The sequence below is a fragment of the Haliotis cracherodii genome, unplaced genomic scaffold (assembly GCF_022045235.1).
Source record: "Haliotis cracherodii isolate W230 unplaced genomic scaffold, xgHalCrac1.p SCAF_9, whole genome shotgun sequence".
Classification (NCBI taxonomy): Eukaryota; Metazoa; Mollusca; class Gastropoda; order Lepetellida; family Haliotidae; genus Haliotis; species Haliotis cracherodii.
Window position 1 is genome coordinate 17,125,149 of NW_027266343.1, and position 22,422 is coordinate 17,147,570.

General features: G+C 41.6%; 1 protein-coding gene across 1 annotated transcript in view; it reads left to right on the forward strand.

Annotated features, from left to right (window-relative positions):
- The first annotated feature begins 886 nt into the window (after positions 1 to 886).
- Positions 887 to 22,422, forward strand: part of LOC139453053 (uncharacterized) — a 28,508-nt gene continuing 6,972 nt past the window's right edge. The window contains exons 1-4 of the mRNA XM_071234677.1: positions 887 to 1,449; positions 16,856 to 17,027; positions 18,336 to 18,568; positions 21,765 to 21,959. Coding sequence (XP_071090778.1) covers positions 1,374 to 1,449; positions 16,856 to 17,027; positions 18,336 to 18,568; positions 21,765 to 21,959 — 676 coding nt within the window. The 5' untranslated portion in view covers positions 887 to 1,373. The remainder of the gene's footprint in view (positions 1,450 to 16,855; positions 17,028 to 18,335; positions 18,569 to 21,764; positions 21,960 to 22,422) is intronic.

Consider the following 22,422-nt stretch of genomic DNA (forward strand, 5'->3'; position numbering starts at 1 on the left):
CGGTGCTCATGAAATCAATCACTGGATTGTCTAGTCCAGACTCGATTATTTACAGACCGCCGTCATATAGCTGGAATATTGCTGAGTGCGGCGTTAAACAACAAACCAACCAACTTTAAGGATGTTGATAAAATGTAAAAGCTTTAAAATATTCACCCAAATTTTAATACAGATGACACCATGAATAGAATCATGGAAATGTCGGACCAGTCCATTTTACGAACAGGTGGGTTAGGTTTGGTATATCCCGCATATTCTCACAATCCTCACGTCCACTATTTGTACCTTTTCCCCTAATACCCATTGTTATATATCTCATATGACCACTGCGTTTATCTGCGTAGCCCAGCTACATCTATGGGGAACAACTTTCCAGACACTTCCCTATCAGAAATACTGTCGTCCTGCAATATTCCAGCTATATGACGGCGGTCTGTAAATAATCGAGCCTGGACCAGACAATCCAGGGACTGATATCATGAGCATCGATCCACGCAATTTGCATCGATGACATGCATCAATCAAGTCAGCGAGCCTGACCACCCGATCCCTTTAGTCGCGTCTTACGACAAGCACTGTCGCCTTTTACGGCACGCATGGGTTGCTGAAGACCTATTCTACCCCGGCTCTTCACTGGTCGCCATCACAAATAAACATTAGCGTACAATATAATCCATCTTGTAAACAGCTCCATACAGCTTCCACACTGACTAGCTGCATGCAAGGGTCGATAGCTACTTTCTTATTGGCTCTGGTTTGCCGTGCTCTATCCCTGGGTATTTGATTGACAGGTTTGATTGACGCCTCCGTAATGCATAATGTTATCTTCGGCAAGGCGTCTTTATCCACATATTGTATCATTATCCACACCCCCGTCGTACAGCGATCGAGTCGCAATAACATACATTGATGTTGATCCCATACGTTTAGAGGATGACTTTTGGTTTAATATAGTGTCAATAGTTTCGTGCCAGAGGCCTTGTCAACAGGGATACGCAGACCAAGGATGACAATCCCAGACTGGGCTCACAGAGTGTCGTCCTGTAGACTTTGAGACCAGAGAATGGTAAAATAGTGGCCTCCTGACTATACGTTCCACAAGGTTCATTGATTAACGTGTATTCGTTCTTGACTGTCATAGTCCATGGACAGTCATTAACCCCCTCATCAACGCGGAATCCAAGAATCCAAATCCAAGACTGTTGATATTCCAGTATTTCATTCTCGAGTATGATATATGTCAGAGAGACTGCTGTCGACTTGTACAGTTAAAGGACACAACAAGTGATCGTATCACTTAACCATCAGCCTGGAATGTAAGAGTCATCATATAAGTCCAGTATTCTAAAAAAAGGGATTCATACTTATCAACAATGCTTATATTTGGACTATTTCTCCAAGCTGTGTTTTCCCAATCAGATTCACAAAGCATTGAAATTCCTACGACAGGTAAGTGTTTCTTATAAAGTATATATTTTTCTTATGAAATATACAGATCCTTGAAGATCCGGGATAGAATAGGTCTTCAGCAACCCATGCTTGCCGTAAGAGGCGACTGTGCTTGTCGTAAGAGGCTACTAACGGGATCGGGTGGTCAGGATCGCTGACTTGGTTGATGCATGTCATCGTATCCCAGCTGCGTGGATCGATGCTCATTATGTCAATCACTGGATTGTCTGGTCCAGACTCGTAATTTACAGACCGCCGTCATAAAGCTGGAATATTGCTGAGTGTGGCGTCAAACAAACAACGAAGCATACAAAAATGGGTAAACTTGATGACTGTTAGCCCTGCTCAATGTGTATCCTATGGATGAGGGGGCACGGGTGGCCCAGTCGTCTAAGGCGCCGCGATTCGCTGTGCAGAGTTGCGTCCCTTGGGCACGCCAGAAACCTATGATTGTGGGTTCGAATCCCGGTTCGCCCCGATTATGTCTCTAGGTTTGTCAGCACCATACCCGTGATCATGGGACTCACCGAAGTGGTAAACGTCTGAGACCTGCATTACTTCGGCCGTTCCTGCCACATTAAGCTGACACGCCGTGATATAACTGGAATAATGTTAAAAGCGGCGTTAAACCCAACTCACTCACTCCTACAGATCCTACAGATGAAGCGGCTAGACACGTTATTTCCTCGTGCAAAGTTTAATGTTTAAATCCTTTGAGAAGATAACAGTGTATTTGGCTTCGTATTCTTCGTACAGCTTAAAGGTGAAAATGGGCAGACAAGTCATATAACTCGTGCACCCGGTTTAGAGTTTTATCTCTTCAAGAAGAGAACAGAAAATTAAGGTCCCGTATTCTAGGAACATCTTAGAGATGTTTGTTGTTTAACACCGCACTCAGCAGTATTCCAGCTACAGTCATGTGCAACTTATATTGGCCCACCTTCAAAATGGCTGTGCATTGTTTACATTAACAACCTCGTCTTTCAAAGTCAATAACTTAAAATCTATTTGTCACATGACTTAAATATTTTGTGAGATGACATTTCATCTTTATAACATGCAAAATACGGTTCGGAATCGTCGAATATAATACTTGAACATACTCAAGCGGTATATTTTGCCAAAATGCTTGGATCTCGTTGAAAAGTTTATCAGGTGTAGTGACGTCATTGATATGGGATATATCGTCTTGGAAGACATAATCTCCATCGGGAAAATGACGGGCAATAACTGGTCACAAATTAGTGTCAATTACATCCATATATTTGTCAGCATTCATATTTCCTTCTACGGGAACTAAAGTCCCGACACCCTTAAAAGTGACGCAACCCCATATCATCAAAGACACCTTACGTCACTTATGTGGGCACACACATTAATATTCTGGCCATTCGTCACCACTCGCCCCTTTCCGTAACCTGCAAGAAGACTCGTCCCCCTATCGATGAATGTTATGTGCGAAAACACGACAAACCAATCAGAATGCGCGTATGATTTCAAGTTCTTCGTCAAAGAATCCCTCAGATATAATTTGTGATTTTACATATGTCTTGCATCTAAAAATATACCCAAGACACAGTTAAATGTGTTCAATCATACTGTATAATACCTTAAGTTCCGATGTGTCTTAAATAGCATCTGGGATGTATATGACATATGGGACATTTACGTGAATCATTACGCAGCGACGGAACCCAGTCGCAAAAAATGGCTACGAGAGGGGCACTAGTCGCTATTCGGCTTGTCCCGGAATAACACGAGTTGGTCACGAATGACATTCTGGCCTGTATGCTTCATCGGACTTCCTCCATACATACACACGGTTGTCAGTACCAATAACAATTTTACTTTCGTCTGAAAATATCACCTTTTTCCAGAAATTATCTACACTTTCTTTTCTCCGCTCTTTACACCATGAAACGCGTTTAATTCTATTCACCTGGCGCACAACCATTTTTTTCTTATCAATTCGTCTAAAATATCTTTCAGAGTGAAATGCATGCTGCATGATGCTGGACACTTCGTTCGGAAAAAACTTGATCCTTATTTGAATTAAATTCACTGGTAATTTCCTTCGTCATTCGTCATTCGTCGATTATTTTTCGCGAGTCCAATTGACGAGGTGCTATCACGCCCATCAATGGATTTTTTTCGTGCTCTCCGAGGTAGATTTTCGGCGAATCCAGTGCGGCAATATTTATGAACAATATATCTAACTGTAGATCGAGGAATCTTCAAGAGATCAGCAATTTGTCTCTGACTTCTACCGCTTTCAAAATTTTCTGCAATTATGACTTTGAGAGGCACGCCTAGCTCATTACTTTTTCGACCCATCTCGGCTTTTCGGTCACTCAGTCGACAAAAGCAGCAGACGACAAGTTTAGAACGTGTCACGTGACAGCCACGTGATGTGAGACGTAATGCACCCACTAACATAATTATAAGACGTCCGGTTGCAATACGCGAGCGCTTCAAAGAAGCGAGTTGAGCGTTACACGAACCACGTAATTGCTGGGTAGACCAATATTAGTTGCACATGACTGTATATGACGGCGGTCTGTAAATAAACGAGTATGGACCAGACAATCCAGTTAATGACAACATGAACATCGATCCACGCAATTGGGATACAATGACACGCGTCAACCATTTCATCGAACCTGACCACCCGATCCCGTTAGTCGCCTCTTACGACAAACATGGGTTGCTGAATACCTATTCTACCCCGGATCTTCACGGGTCGTGAAGATCCGGGGTAGTATAGGTAGAATAGGTATTCAGCAACCCATGCTTGCCGTAAAAGGCGACTATGCTTGTCTAAAGGGGCAACTAACGAGATGGGGTGGTCAGGCTTGCTGACTTGTTTGATGCAAATGCGTGGATCGATGCTCATGAGATTAATCACTGGATTGTCTAGTCTAGACTCGATTATTTACAGGCCGCCGTCATATAGCTGGAATATTGCTGAGTGCGGCGTTAAACAACAAACAAACAAAATAGTATTCGTCCAGGAGATCAGGTTCACAGCAGGATGAAGGTACATCTGTTTGAACAGTACGGTATAGAGTCAGTCGGTTTTGGTTTGGTTTGGTTTGTTGTTTAACGCCGCACTCAGCAATATACCAGCTGTATGACGGCGGTCTGTAAAATAATCAAGTCTGGATCAGACAGTGCAGTGATTAATATCATAAGCATCGATCCACGCAATTTGGATCAATGACATGTATCAACCAAGTCAGCGAGCCTGACCACCCGATCCCGTTAGTCGCCTTTTTCGACAAGCAATGTCACCTTTTACGGCAAGCATGGGTTGCTGAAGACCTATTCTACCCCGGAATCTTCACGGGTCCTTTACTATATACATTCTATATGCATTCTATATGCATTCTTAGAGTTGCCATCTCAGAAGACCCAGAAATCAACAGCATTCTTAGAGTTGCCATCTTGGAAGACCCAGAAATCAACAGTATTCTTAGAGTTGTCACCTTGGAAGGCCCAGAAATCAACAGTTATTTGACTTGCCATCCTGGAAGTTGAAGTCATATGGTCGTAAATGTTTCAGTACCAGAGTTCCCTTTACATATCGATCCACGCAATTGGGATCAATGACATGTATCAACCAAGTCAGCGAGCCTGACCACCCGATCCCGTTAGTCGCCTTTTTCGACAAGCAATGTCACCTTTTATGGCAAGCATGGGTTGCTGAAGACCTTTTCTACCCCGGAATCCTCACAGGTCCTTTACTATATACATGTACAGATTGAACTACTTACTTCAAGAGTTCTTTATAAGACTAACCATCCAGAAGGACCTTCATACTCATACAAGATAATTAGACCTCTTTGGTAGTACCATCAAATACATTGAAGACCTTTGCCATCCAGGAATTGCCTCCTCGCTGGGCCATTTGTAAGACAATACAATCCGATCGCATGACTCGGATGATTGCCTCAGGCATACTCTCAAAGCTCTTATCCGTTAGCCATCTTTTGTTAGCGTTCTAGTGCATTCTGGTACAGCTAGCGTGAGAAAGCCGTGGTAAAGTTAGAGCATTTAAACAATGTGACGTTGGTACAAGTATAGTGTGTGCGTGTGCATTCATGAAACATTCTGTCGCAATTCATGTGGATGTTCAGAGAACATTATCTGTCTTTAGAATATAAAATATATCATAAGTAGTTTTCAGCTCTTATCACCCTAATAGTTCATGTTATGTAAAGTAAGTACCTTTTTTACTTTATTCATGTGTAAAGAACACGCGAGTGGTTTGCATAGAATGTAGCATTGAATATAAAAACATACAGTCAGAACGAAAGTCTAACACACTTCAGAAAGCCATATGTTGAAGACCCTTGAAGATCCGGGGTAGAATAGGTCTTCAGCAACTCATGCTTGTCTAAAAATGTGACTATGCTTGTCGTAAGAGGCGACTAACGGGATGGAGTGGTGAGGCTCGCTGACTTGGTTGATGCATGTCATCGATCCCAATTGCGTGGATCGATATGTAAAGGGAACTCTGGTACTGAAACATTTACGACCATATGACTTCAACTTCCAGGATGGCAAGTCAAATAACTGTTGATTTCTGGGCCTTCCAAGGTGACAACTCTAAGAATACTGTCGCGTTCTGGGTCCTCCGAGAGGGCAACTCTAAGAATGCTGTTTATTTCTGGGTCTTCCGAGATGGCAACTCTAAGAATGCTGTTGATATCTGGGTCTTCCAAGATGGCAACTCTAAGAATGCTGTTGATTTCTGGGTCTTCCGAGATGCCGAGATGGCAACTCTAAGAATGCTGTTGATTTCTGGGTCTTCCGAGATGGCAACTCTAAGAATGCTGTTGATTTCTGGGTCTTCCGAGATGGCAACTCTTAGAATGCTGTTGATTTCTGGGTCTTCCGAGATGGCAACTCTAAGAATGCTGTTGATTTCTGGGTCTTCCAAGATGGCAACTCTAAAACTCGTATTCGACTTGTGGGGCTTGTATAGTCCTATGAGCACACAGAGGTATCCTGGAGCTGTCCCGTTCTGGTACTGATACTGCATGGACATTATCTTGAATCCAAGCTTCGTTTTGACCTCGATTAAAATGGCACGACTCTTAAAATAACGGTCCAATTAAATTATATGTAATGCGGTAAATGGTTCCAGGCTATTTTTCAAAATAGAATGGAGCACAATGATAAAAATAGCTGCCCGATACATTTTGACGAGAGAGAGAAATTCTTTGCTTCGCAAGAGATACGGTCGATTGAGATGGTGACGTCGACGTCACTTCCGAAAGGAAGCTATGACGGCCAATGGGTCCAGGGTATCTATCGCTATTGAATGAGGTAATACCTCCCTGGATAATCCAGGATGATGCAGGGCAGGTCTTAAAGCGTTTGTGAAACCGAAAAGAAATTGTCCCTGTGGACATTAATGTCTCATTGTTGTGATGAGTGAGTGAGTATGGTTTTACGCCGCTTTTAGCAATATTCCAGCATATCACGGCGGGGGACACCAGAAATGGGCTTCACACATTGTACCCATGTCGGGAATCGGTCACGGGTCTTCGGCGTGTTGTGATGAGTTCCCTGTAAGAGCGATCAGTTAATGTAAGCCTCATCTACATGAATGAACAAATCTAAAGAGAGCTGAAAAGCCTCAGATAACGACAATCATTCATTGGCGCCGTTGGCTAATTAGTGCAAGGTTTTGATCCAGCTTCAGAGAACTGTTTACCTTGCTGTACTTGTTTTTGTGGAAATACCGTAGGGTTTAGGTCAATACAAGTAGGCGCTTTTAGTGCGATCTATAGACATGTCACTTGGCGACATTGTACATCGTATGTACACATTTAGCTAAACAAATGGCTTCAGGTGAAGTAGACCAACACTACCCAGTGCATCCAGGTGCGAAATCACTGTTGACTTGAACCTTTTGTATAGTATTTCAAGTGCATCACGACGGTTTCGCATATTGTGTGAGGAAATGCACATTTGAACACGTACACTGAATGTAGGTGAAGTGTCGTTTTAAAGAACAGATCATGGTTTGCTTTAGATCCATGTTAAGCTAACTTCACCTGTGCTTCTGGGTGTTGTTCAATGGTCCGACGGCGCCAGGAACTCATTGATGCGGAGTTGAAGTGACCTTTCACTGTGATTGACTTTATCATCTTACTCTTATCTTGTTAACATTTATCAGTACATCAAAGCGTAAAGACGCTAGTGGAGCGTCAACCGATTGAAACTGTGTCTTTATCTCTGATGCCCTAGTATAGGGCCGTCTAAACCCTGACTGGTTAAAGACTGTGTGAACGACTATGTGTATTGCTGTAAAATTTACCTTACTGACCCGTGAATGTCCGTGGTAGAATAGGTCTTCAGCAACCCATGCTTCCCGTAAAAGGCGACTATGCTTGTCGTAAGAGGCGACTAATGGGATCGGGTGGTCAGGGTTGCTGACTTGGTCGATGCATGTCATCGATCCCAATTGCGTGGATCGATGCGCATGATATCAATCAATGTATTTTCTGGTCCAGACTCGACTTACAGACATATTTACAGACCGCCGTCATATGAGTGGAATATTGCTGAGTGTGGCGTTAAACAACAAACCAACCAACATACTTGATTCTAATTGGTATATTTTGTGCTGATTATTTCGTTGGCGTTATAACGCACTGCTGTGAACATTGTACGAGATCGTCGATCTGAAATTGTACCATACATGTAAGTGACCCAACGCCTTATTCTTTACTGAATCTTCTTCACATCAGATATCAATTGACGCCATGGCGACACAAATGAATTGTAGACGTGTTAATTAATTTATACTCTCGTCTTGGTGCTTTGCAAGAACTTAACATCTCTTGGGGTTCTTATTATACGCTTTGTAACGTTTGTAACGATAGCTGAATAAGATGGACCAGAAGCAATTATTGATCTGTGTAAAAAAAAGGCTTTACATTGCAAGAACAACCAACGGATGAATATTTATTGGTTTTTGTATCCAGTGCAATTCTCCTGACATAACGTCGAAGGTGTGTGTAATCATCTTAATTAGGACAGGTATTATCAGCTATTATTGATAGGCATCATATCCATCTGGTTGCTATGTTTAAACTGTGGGACTAACATGGTGACAAGACGCAAACAAATGATAGCGAAAGATGTACAAACAATAAAATAAGATGGAACAATTCTACCAGAGGCGAAACAGTTCAGAGTTAATCAATTTAAGTGAAGGCAGTGAAAGAAAGTGTTCACAAAGTAGAACATTGGTAATTTGAAACCACAATACTATGTCGATAAGGAGCGTTAAGAATGATATGAGTACACTGCCGGGCAAAAGAAGGTTTACACTTGAAAATTGGATTTGGCCAAATAATTTCAAACATTATCAACACGTTACGTGCTGAAAACAGTCGCAAAAAAAACACTGCAAACTTAAGGTTTAAAAAACAACTATGATACCTGTATTGAATACGTCATCATTGCACGGACATTTCATTTAATGCCTAAAACATTAGTGTATACTTAAAATCTTGACATTTATGCGAGTGAAATTAATGCGGAAAATGCGAGTGGTCTTTGCTCGCATTAATTAACATAAATGTGACATTTGCGATAAAACGTCAAGTTTACTATTTAAATAATGTTCCTCAACTAGGCATTGTTTAATATGCAGGACTGACTGCTATAGCCGGATATTTTGTACGTATGGAGCAGTTTGACTCGTCACCGTTAAAGCTTCGCGCGAAAACAGCATGTTGTCAAATAATATGGCATACAGTAGTTGAACTACAACAAATATAACACATTTTAACGAGTGAAAGCATGGCATTTATGATATATGTATCCATTCTCTGTCAACTAAGGTTCGTTTCAAGGCGTCAGTAGCGGTAGTCTGATCGTGATTGTTGTTATTAACGGTGAGTTGGTGCCTATCAGTTCACAAACGATTTCGACGAAATTAATTAAATTAATTTGGAATGAAATACGAAACACATTTGTGAAAACGGAAATACCAACTTCGATACAAACAACTATTTATTCCATATCACGGTATACTGAGCAGCAGTTGTAACAAGACCCGATCAGATCCGGGGTAGAAAATGTCTTCAGCACCCAATGGTGGCCGTAAAAGTCGATTGACTATGCTTGTGGTAAGAGGCGACTAACGGGATCGGGTGATCAGGCTAGCTGACTTGGTTGAAGCATGTCATCGTGTCCAAATTACGTGGATCCATCCTCATGATGTCAACCACTGGATTGTCTGGTCCAGACTCGATTATTTACAGACCGCCGAAATATTTCCTCGAACATTGGACCCATCTCGGGTTAACTTCCTGGAAGCATTTTTTTTTCTCTCTAAAATTACTCTAGGGTTGGGACTTCGCATTAACATTGAGTCGCATTTTTGACTAGGGGTCAGCATTCGCATCAATTTAGAGACGCATTATATAAGGACATGACCCAAATTAGGCCAGATTCCAGCTAGCGCTGCCAGGCAAGTGCTATTGACAAATATTGATCGAGGGCAACTGTTGTTGCCAACTGACCATCCTCTGTAAACGTAAATGGAGTGAGTGAGTATGGTTTTATGCCGCTTTTAGTAATATTCAAGCAATATCACGGCGGGGGACACCAGAATTGGCTTCACACATTGTACCCATGAAGGGAATCGAACCCGGGTAGCTGTATGACGCCCCGTATCACACTAGCTGCCAATCCACCAAAGAGCTCAATATAAATTACTCACTCTTTACAATAGTTTGGCTCCTGCATACTTGCAGGAACTGATAGTACCATTCGAGCCTGCACATTCTCTCCTATCAAACGATTAACATGTGCTAGTGGTTCCAAAGTCTCGTACCAAAACATATGGTGAAACGTCATTTCAACATGCTGGCCCACTCTGCCACAAGAAATCCGCAATTGAGCACTTGTTAATTGGAAAATGCGCTATACAAATTTAAAATTTAACTTAATTTGATACTTTCTCTGCGCCCACTCAAAATGAAAAATTTATAAAACATGAAATTTATTGAAATTGTTCATATGACTGATAATGTGTAAGAGTATTTTAGTCATATCACAATGCGTCAGCTTCATGTGGATGGAAAACGCAAAGTTTGTCAGAGCCAACTTCTACGACTTACTAGTACTAGTGCTGATGACCGCCTCCTCTAGTGGTAGAGCGTCCGCCCAGAGAGCGGAAGGTCCGGGGTTTGATCCCCGGCCGCGTCATACCAAAAGACGTTAAAAGATGGTAATTATTGTTACCCTGTCTGGCGCTGGACATAAGGGGCTAAAACAAGGACTGGTCGGCTCAGAGTCAGTATACTGTTTCTGAGTACTAGGGTATTCATGTTAAACTGCGGCATGGTATCTCAGTGAGCTAGCACTATAAATCGTCATCAGTCCGGACTAGTACAAGCAGCCATACACAAACACACACACACACACACACACACACACACAAACACACACACACACACACACACACACACGTGCATGTACGTCGCTATATAAGTGCAATAATCTTGGACGCGACGTTAAACCCCATTTCACCTCACTTCACCTCACTAGTGCTGATAAATCAAGGGTCTTAATCAGGTGCAATGATGGAATCGACCCCGCGACCTGCAGATCCTTTGTAGGGGACGTAAGGGACGATACCCAGCCAAGCCAAGCCAAGCCAATGCAGTGGAATGCAATACTCTGTCCTGTTGAATAACATGTGATACTGATCATGTAGTTTGTACATACGGTCCGTGCTATGCAATATAAAACTTTTAAAAAATGGACGTTACATGCAGAAGTATATATAAAGTGGTTCATGTTGATTGACGGTGCAAAACAATGTAATATAATACAAACAGGCTGCAGTCCTAGATGCCGCGCCAGTTAAACATACCTACGGCTCAGTGAAGTTATGATCGATATGTGAGCAACAATGAGTGACACACATTTTCGTTTTCCTTTTTGAAGTTATGTGCCATTAATGCCCTTTCTTGTAATTTCATCATCCGTGAAATGTATTTCATTAAGAAAATAGCATTGGAAATCGTGTAAAATCTTTTTTCTTGGATAGGAACATATTATCGACTCAGATGCATTGAAGTTTTATCGATTAAAGAAAATAAACATGTGCCAATCTATCGCCATTCAGCAAGTGTCGTTACATAAAAAGTACTTTAGCACACGTCGATATTGTATAGGATTATATTGAATTTTTTTTAAGTGTATATCAAAAGAATATGCATAACGATATGGAATGTTGTAATTGCCAATCCATAAAATCGGTCTGGAAGGTAACACATTGTGGAATGTATACCAATATCAATCATAATAATAAAATTTTGAATCCCATATCAATATAGTCGAGAGGGTGGAGTACGATTGCATTTTTTGTGAAAATATGTTTGTGAGACTTGATGCACGTTTGAGTTTAAGAGTGTTTTTAACCTTTCCATATCTATGCGGGATAAGAATAGGTCTTCAGCAACCCATGCTTCCCGTAAAAGGCGACTATGCTTGTACGAGGCGACTAACGGGATCATGTGGTCAGGCTCGCTGACTTGGTTCATGCATGTCATCGATCCCAATTGCGTGGATCGATGCTCATGATATCAATCACTGGCTTGTCTGGTCTAGACTTGATTATTTACAGACCGCCGTCATTTAGCTGGAATATTGCTGAGTGCGGCGTTAAACAACAAACCAACCAGCTTTCCATAATCATAAGAACTCTCCGCTAAACGCAATGTCCATTGTAAGATTCCGACCACATCAAGAGCATGTCTTTATCAATCACAATCAAATAGTGATGATACCAGATGTTCGCAAAAAGGTGAGCGTACCCTGTCCCACCGGCGGCACCCGCCACAAACACATGCAGAGGAAAGTCAATTGGTCACCTGAAAAAAGCCTGGTAACATATGGTACATAGTCTTCACCTGGACTGGAACATGGTCTTTCTTTGACACCGTCAAGTCTTGACAACGTTTCAATACCTCTATTATTTCATTATATAGAACCGTATCAAATTAAAAAAATCATTTTTCATTTGGCCAATTAGACTGTATGTCAGAGACGTAATTCAAATCAGTCATATTGAGGCCAGTGGCAAGGGCATTTGAACAGAGATGGGTCAGTTGTTTAGTCCCAAGCAAGCAACAATTTTCCGTTCGTAACTTTACTTTACCTTAGTGTTTAAACACTGACATGCGCAATTGTGTATCACTACATCTATCCGTTAAATCTTCCATATATATTGCAGTGACTGGTGTCAATCATTTGAAAAAAACATATACAGGGAAGACCTATTTTACCGAGTATGTTGTTACGCTATATATTACCAAAAGGGGCTCGAATATTCGAGAAATTATTCGAGAAGTTCGTTCCAATTGTTCCATTGTTTCATTGTTTATGAATGGGACCATAGCAACGTGACGTCATTGAACGCATTGCCGTAAATATTGAAAATGACGTAATACACTGGTTCAACACTGCTGTCATGTCATATCGTGAATATTTTATATATTGATATCTCTCCTTCTTAAACATAAGTAATTTACAGACCGCCGTCATATAGCTGGAATATTGCTGAGTGCGGCGTCAAACAAACAACAAAGCATACAAGAATGGGTAAACTTGATGACTGTTAGCCCTGTTCAATGTGTATCCTATGGATGAGGGGACACGGGTGGCCCAGTCGTCTAAGGCGCCGCGATTCGCTGTGCAGAGTTGCGTCCCTTGGGCACGCCAGAGACCTATGATCGTGGGTTCGAATCCCGGTTCGCCCCGATTATGTTTCTAGGTTTGTCAGCACCATACCCGTGCTCGTGGGTTTCACCGAAGTGGTAAACGTCTGAGAAATGCGTCACTTCGGGCTTTCCTCCCACATTAAGCTGACACGCCGCGATATAACTTGAAAACTGTTAAAAGCGGCTTTAAACCCAACTCACTCACTCGCACTTAAATATATGGATACAGAGCTTATTAGCCGAGTGTATTTCTGCATCGTAAATAGCATATACACGTACATGTATTAGGCATAACAATTATTCCTCATATATTATATTTAAGATACGGAGACAAACGAGGGTAATACCATATAATGTCTTTCTTAGGACAATGAATGTTTAAGAGGCCGTTTTTCACGCAATGAAATTGCTTAAGAAACAGCGTATGAATAAAATTGTTTGAGTGAACCGCCCAATGTAGTGCCAAATGACTTGCAGACATATTTGTCGCCATGTTTACCCGACACATTGGCCCCCTTTGTTAGCATATTGAGAACGTTAGTTATTGAGAAAGAAGGCATCGCATTGATACATGGGGCCTGAAAGTAGTTCCTGCCGAGATACCTCATCTGCATGATACCAAGTTTATCAGATTGGTTTCTCGCAGATTTAACACAAGCCTTGTATATGATAATTTGGTTTACGATATACCTTTCAGTCGTTTACAAAGGTACATTCCATGCACATGGGAAGTAATTTTATAAATCGACAGAACCAGCAAGGTTGATATTCTACCAGCCAGTGTTGTTCTCAAGCGTCCCATTGCACCTAAACTCATTTTCATGGGCTTTCCTAACAATACCAAGCCTGATCACTCTGGGCTGACCGATCGCTTCTGAGAAACATCGATGTTCTTGACGTCTAGGAACGCCGGCAAACCTGGCTGAAGCGAGCTTGGTCGATGTTTCTTCATCCGTAGTAGTAAAGTTTAACGATGCACTTTTTCCTTCAAGGTGTTATTCAGATTCATTGATTCAATGGCCTGAGGACGCCAGGAACTCATTGATACTGAGTGAGTTGAAAAGACCTTTCACTGCGATTGACTTTATAATCTTACTCTTATATTGTTAACAATTATCAGTAAATCAAAGAGTAATGACGTTTGAAGAGCGCCAACCGATTGGAACCACTTTATAACGTCTCTGTATGCACAGGAGTCCGTATCTAAAAATAGACGCCCTCATGCATATTCATGAGATGGTCATGAATATGCATGAGGGCGTCTATTTTTAGATACGGACTCCTGCGCTGTATCCGCCAAAACCCGGGTTAAAGAGGTGGATCCTGAAAACATTGATTTAATTAACAATTTAGAAATTTATGATATAGGTCCTTGCCAAAGTGAGAATAAATAAGAGTTCGAGGATCAAACATTGAGGGTTATACTCAAAACAAATCGAAGAACTACCACAATTGGAAGGCACTGTGTTGCAATACCAGCCTTGACAGATTAACTATAGTCCAATGAAAAAGTCGGGTGTTCTGTTACTTCTTTTCAGAGTTATATATAGCAATCACGGACCTGCCCAAATAGGGTTAAAATTGTCCCAAGTACTCAAATACATGTCGTAAGAGGCGATGATATGGACAGACTGGTCATCAGACTAACTCTGTAAGAACGTTGTTAAGCGACCACAATTGCCTTTGTGACCATCCACAACTCGCCTTCAAGAACAAACAAACAAAGCAATCACTGGTTGTTATTAATAATAAAGCTGCTTGAAGAGGAAATACCAAGTTGTTTGCGCATTTTTTCCATTTGCATGTCAGGACATAAGATTTGTTTGTTTGTTGTTTAACGCCGCACCAAGCTATATTCCAGCTATATGAGGGCGGTCTGTAAATAATCGCCTTTAATGGCAAGCATGGGTTGGGACCTCTCCTGTGGACAGTCTGTGTGTTGACGTTGATGAACCTTCTTTTGAATACCCGGCATTAAACTATCACTGAAATACATTAGTAAATTGCATTCAAAGCAGTTAATTCCAGACCCGTGAAGATCCGGGGTAGAATAGGTCTTCAGCAACCCATGCTTCCTGTAAAAGACGAATATGCTTGTCGTAAAAGGCGACTAAAGGGATCGGGCGGTCAGGCTCGCTGACTTGGTTGATTGTATGTCATCGATCCCAATTGCGTGGATCGATGCTCATGATGTCAATCACTGGATTGTCTGGTCCAGACTCGATTATTTACAGACCGCCGCCATTTCGCTGGAATAGTGCTGAGTGTTGCGTTAAACAGCAAACACACAGCCAAATCAAGCATACACACGTGTTTTCAACCAACTTTATGAGCAGCGGTTTCGAAATTTATCAAACCTGGTCCCTTCCAACGCTTGGAATCACAATTCAACCACACATCGCTGCGGCTAAAATAGATCTTGATGTATTACCTTACCGTCTTTTGTCTTCTTCCTCCCTGGCAGATGGTGAAACCAGAGGTTGACCTCGCCTTCACCCAGCTAAACAATCCGAAGCAAATCCTTTGGTATACCAACAGAAATATAACCAATTACGAATGAAATATAGTTCTCATAGATCCATTTTACAGACGGATCTAAGGATTGTGGCAAAGTTGCAAGTGCCATTGTCATTGCATCCAAAACTCAAGAATCCCAGATAATAGATCTTCACTTCTGAGGCTTAAGCTATGTTAACAGCTTTGACATCTATTAAACAACAAAATTATTCCAAAAATTTCTTTGTCATGCCTTCAGACACTGAAAAGTGTCTTAATCCTAGACATTTTAGAACTTTACACTGCTCTTTCCTTTGGCCAATGTGACTTTGGCTTGTGCTGGTTACCAAGTCACACTGGCACAGCAGGTAACTCAAAGACCGATGCTGCAGCTGAGCAGCTCTTGACAAACCGTTATCTCTTCTCCTTATCCCGTACAGTGATGTCAAACCAACCATCAAAAACTTTTAATCGGGATTTTACGCAAAAGAGGAATCAATAAACTATAGCCCGTATATTCGTAGTGTACGTGCATTTTGTGCGATTTGATCGTTGTAGCCACTACATTTGTAATGCACGAGCTTAGAATTAATGCCTTAGCTTAATATTTGCATTGCAGAGAGGTGAACTGTCAATTCGTTAAAGATAATCTGCTATTGAAACAATAGAGTGACGTCATAGCTGTAGTTAAGTTTTGGATCATGCTTGGTGCACTCAATTCTCAATTTATGAATATTTAATACATTAGATAACAGGGACTGTGTGAAAATTTAAGAAGAGAATCGCGTCATGACGATCTGGGTTAGAGTTGATCTTTAGCAACAAATGCGTCTCGTGACTAACGAGATTGGGTGGTCAGGCTCGCTGACTTGCGTAGATTGATGCTCCTGATGTCAATAACTTGAGCGTCTGGTCCAGACTAGTAATTCACAGATATCCTGAATATTTTGACAGCACTAAACAACAAAGAAATTGAACTGAAAAAGGGAATAGACACATACTTTGTTTTCTGATTTGCAGACAAATAAACTACAAGGGTCCACCATAAAATCGTAATATAGAATTACTTTTGAAATATTTTGAAATCATTTTGGTTTTTGATCAGCATATATTATTTCATTTTGATGTTGCAATTATATTGTTTTATATTCCAGCAAATTCTGTGAACGGGATGAGCGAATATATATTCTACAACCAGGGCCAGTCTTGGAACACAGCGCGAAGTGTGTGCAGCTCTATTGGGGGCTACCTGGCCCGATTTGACACACTCGGGTTATTTCAAATGGCTGAAGCACAATCTGCTGGTGGATTCCCTTGGGAAGCAGGGTTCGTTCATAAGGATATTATAGACAGATCATATGTGATACTTTGATTATAAAATACTATATACCCATTTTACTTTTCTTTTGTTTCATATATATTTTTCATTGTAAGGATTTATGAAACTCACAGTTCGTCTTTTTTCGACGCGACATACGATTCATGTTAAATTGGAAGTGGATTTGGCATTGGTCCCGTCTCTTCATAGTCTGTGGCCAAAAGGGTCAAGTGGTATATTAGAAGTTAACTTTCATTGGACTTTTTGTAACCAAACATAGAATAAAGAGATAAAAGACTCTCGTTTTACCCTTACACTTTGGGAAACGTCATGAAAAATAAGAATATTTTTAAACTATCTTAGGCTAAATATTTATTTAACATTATATCACTCTTTCTTACAGACGCTTTGTGGATGAATATATCGAGCTCAGAAAATGCCTATAATAGGTCATAACTGATTTACCTTCACATTTCCTGGTAAATCTAGGTAGCAATTTGGAGATACCTTCCTCTGATTATTACTCACAGATTGGAGTAAAATGCCCTTATAATAATGTCACAGTTTCAACCTACCTGGCTGATGTCGAGTAAAGCATTATTCGTTCACTCATTCATTCTAGTTTCCTATCCCTCAACATAACCTCATCGTTGTGAGCAGCCTGTCTCTGACAAAAAAATCAAAGTTATTACCTTACCGCCTAACCTGAGAACGACACAACGATAAAACACCGTGTGGTTCTCCGCCTGCCCCTGATCCGTCGAATACTATTCGAAGATATAGATTCACTTGTAAGCTGCACGGTGTGTTACTTTGTTCCCAAAATTAGGGTGTACAGTGTTTAACATTCCTGTCACATGTTCCCGCAAATGCAAAATTTGAAATAGAGAATTTGTCTTTTTCTCCTGCCGACCCTGTTTTTACAAAAAAAGATAACACTTAATTGGATGGTTTCGTTATTTTGACCACAGACCTAAGACCACATTCTCACAAAACTGAGATTCGAACCACGACTTTTGGATCCTGGCAGGAATAAAACAATTCAAAGCTACGAATGAAAAGCCTATGATAAAGCCATGCGAAATGACATGTAAGCTGCAATGAAACAATATAAAAATAAGGACCTTGTTTGTTGTTGGTTCTAATTCGTTTAATAATTGGGGAGGTCTGAAGCATGATTATGTTTTTTTCAAGCATTTTCTGTGACAAGTTATTTTTGTCCATAAAATCCCAGCACCTCCTCTAGATAATATCAGCCCCTCAGCCACATAATTAAAGAACCTTTTTTCTTCATGAGTAACAAATCTTGGTTTTAGTTGGGACCACTCATGGACGAGTCTGTATTGGAATGACGCCCAGGCTCGTGTCTTTGATGACAGTGATTGCAGCCTCTTCACTTCCAATCTCAGTGTCACTGACGTATTCAAGGATGCAAATAATGCCCAATATGACAGCGGGAAGAGATGCTTCAGACTTAATAAAGACTCGTTTCGTTTAGAGAGACATGCCTGTGACGGAAAATTGAATTTTATATGTGAACGAAAAGCAGGTAAGATCTTAATTCAAGTGTGGGCTGATCTTCTTGATAACATAATTCCTTTGCATAAGCATGTTGTGTATGTTTCTACCCCGTGGAGACACGGCGTAGAATGTATCCCAAGGACCCCAAAGCTTGTCGTAAAAGGCGACAAAATTGGGCAACCTGTTTTTTGGGGAACCAGGAACATGTGTTCCTCTTGTCCAATATACCACTTCGACCCTTAATTCACCTAGACGGTGGTAGAATATATGTATCATGTATATGATGACCTTGATTTGTGAAAAAAAAATTGCTATGCCAGAAGGCGGTGGCTCATTGGCCAAGCTGGTGATACGGCCCGAAAAATGCAATGGGTCATTTCTCCTTTTATTAACGACTGCTATTCATGTCTTTATTTCTTGGGTATACCACCCCTGTAACCCTGATGTTGCAGCCTGGCTTCCACTGCAACTTCGTCCTCGGTGACACTCGATGTGGGTGGGGAGCAGGGTTGCTGTATATCATCAATTTACCATGGCTACAAACATACCCTCTGGTTCAAAGACCAATAAAAGTAGACATCTTTCTACGTCTTCTGATGATGAGTGAGTGAGTGAGTTGGGTTTAACGCCGCTTTTAACAGTAATAAAGTTATATCGCGGCATGTCAGCTTAATGAGGAGGAAAGCCGAAGTGAAGGTGTCAGACGTTTACCACTTCGGTGAAACCCACGAGCACGGGTATGGTGCTGCGAACCTAGAAACATAATCGGGGCGAACCGGGATTTGAACCCACAATCATAGGTTTCTGGCGTGCCCAAGTTACGCAAATGTGCACAGCGAATCACGGTGCCTTTGATGACTGGGCCAACCGTGCCCCCTCTGTTGATGATGTCTCTCCATGAGCTCGAGATTCTTGCCAAAGGAGGGGGGGGGGGGCTATTTCTCATTCATATGAACACGGCGGTCTGTAAATAATCGAATCTGAACCACATAATACAGTGATTGACATCATGAGCACCGATCTACGCAATTGGAATACGATGACATGCATCAACCAAGTCAGCGAGCCTGACAACCCGTTCCCGTTAATCGCCTCCTACGACAAGCTTAGTAGGCTTTTACAGTAAGAGTGAGTTGCTGAAGACCTATTCTACCCCGATCTTCACGGGTGAAGCCAATACGCACCCTTATCATAACCTTGTTCTGTTTAGGTGAGGTCAACCTTGACGTATCAGTATGAACATTATCAGAAATGTTTAAATGTTTGACAACTTGTCTTGTTTTGTTTTCATACACTTGAAATTTTTTGTCGTGATCAAATACATAAGTGTAGCTAAAATGGGCGAAAAGGGCCGGTTTTAGTTTGTTGTTTAACGCCGCACTGAGCAGTATTCCAGCAATATTACGGCGGTCTGTAAATAATTTTTTTGAGTCTGAAGCATATATTCCAGTGATTGACATCATGAGCATCGATCTACGCAATATGAATAAAATGTCATGCATCAACCAAGTCAGCGAGACTGACCACCCGATCCCCTTAGTCGCCCCTTACGACAAGCATAGTCGCCTTTTGCGGCAAGTAGGGGTTGCTGAAGACCTATTCTACCCCGGATCTTCACGGGTCGGGCCGGTGTTAATTGTTTTAATTGAGTAAGACATCGAGGAGGCTACATGATCTTATGACTGCTATCTGTAGGGCGGCACATGTTCATTCCTTTTGCGAACAGCTGAGGTTTGCTAACATTCAGAAAAAAAAGCGATATGCCATCTGAATCGTCAACATCGAAACAAAATCGCACTATCTCGAACTATACTGTGCAAAAAAATGTAGAGGATATTTTGTTTTGAGGTGAAAGTAGAGGAAAATACACCAACATATGGCAATACAGTAAACTACGGTTATAACGAACTCAAAGGGACCACAAATTTTAGTTCGTTATAACAGTAGTTCGTTATAAGCATATATACAGCATATAAACAGCAAATGGCCGGGACCAAAAAAAAACAGTTCGTTATATACGCCAGTTCGTTATAAGCGTGTTCGTTATAAACGTAGTTTACTGTATATGTAAGTGATAACTGTGGCAAGAACATTTCTTGAGGAATTCAAGCGTCCAAACAAAACATTGTGACAGTTATGATGCACGTGACCTCATAGAGTACATGCCCAGACGTTGCGAAATCGTCTGCACGGATGACATATTCACGCACGACGTCGACGTGTCATTCCACTGTTAACTGCACGTCATTTGAATTAGAGTCGTCAGCAGTGTAGGGAATGCCAGCACTGCGATAATCGACGTTGGTGTAATGTCATGTTGTCTGACGAATCGAGGTTCACTTTCGACTTGGGATATGAGTGAGTGAGTGAGTTTGGTTTAACGCCGCTTTTAACTGTAGTCCAGTTATATCACGACGTGTCAGCTTAATGTGGGAGGAAAGCCCGAAATGATGCAGGTCTCAGACGTTTACCACTTCAGTGAAACCCACGAGCACGGGTATGGTGCTGACAAACCTAGAAACATAATCGGGACGAACCGGGATTCGAACCCACAATCATAGGTTTCTGGCGTGCCCAAGGGACGCAACTCTGCACAGCGAATCGCGGTGCCTTAGACGACTGGGCCACCGTGACCCCTACTTGGGATATGACCTAATTAACGCTTTATTGACGTTAACGTCGTACAACATGATCGTTTTGGTGGATGGGTCAATAACGGTATGGGGTGGTATCACATGTTGTCCATGGCAGAATCACAGGTCAATACTGTCGGGACAACATCATTGCACTACGCATGGTACCATTTTCACAACGTGTTGGTCAACATTTCATCATTCAAGATGAAAATGCACGTGCTCATCGGGGCAGGATTGTGACGTCATTGCAGACGTGTACGTCAACGTCAGTATATAATAATGTACCACTGACCCGATGTTTCTCAGTTCATTAATAGACGAATTGAAAACAAAAAACACCAATTCCATTCATACCATTTGTACCGCTATTTTGCCTTTTACGCCCTGGCAAATAATAGTGATTGGTTAATCTCTGGCGTTGACGCCTTATATTTAGCGTATTGTTTTGTTACAGCTCAGCTTTTTTCATCATTGTAATAATGAGTTTAGGTATCATCGTGACGAATTTTTAACAGTCCGCCGTGATATATCTTCAACACGAAGAAACAAACATTAATTTCGTCTACATGTATGTATTATTGCTTCCAGATAAATGTCTCTACTCTAGTGTAGGGACGGGGGCTGCTGTAGTTAGTCATGGTAATGCCACGTCAGATGCCTGCCAGGAGGTCTGCAACGCAGTGTCCGGATGCTTCTTGGCAGGCAACTACGAAACCAACCTCTGTGTCATGCTGACAGTACCTCCAGGCTCCAACGCTATGTATCAGAAAAACTGCTTTACAGGTGAGTAATTATTCGGTTGATAGGTGTGTGTGTCTGCTTGTACTAGTCCGATTTCAAAGTGCTAGCCCATTGAGATACCATGCCACAGTTTAACATGAATATCCCACCCTGACACAGCATACTGACTCCGAGCCGACTCCAAGTTCTTGTTTAACCTCTTAATGCCGAGCGCCAGTCAGGCAAACAACGAGTACCATCTTTTAACGTCTTTTGGTATGACGCGGCTGGGGATCGAACCCCTTGGCGTCCGCTCTCCGGTAGGACGTTCTACCACTAGACCAGGGAGGCGGTCAAGGATGATACACACATCCATTACAGCTGTAGCATCAGTTTGGAATTTGTGTTTGAAGAAGGCGTTGGAGGAGAAAGATGAAAATGCAGCTGTATGACAGCAAATGATTTGTAACCGGATGATACCTTTCGTTTGAGAATTTTGCACGGATAGTGAGTGAATGAGATCGGT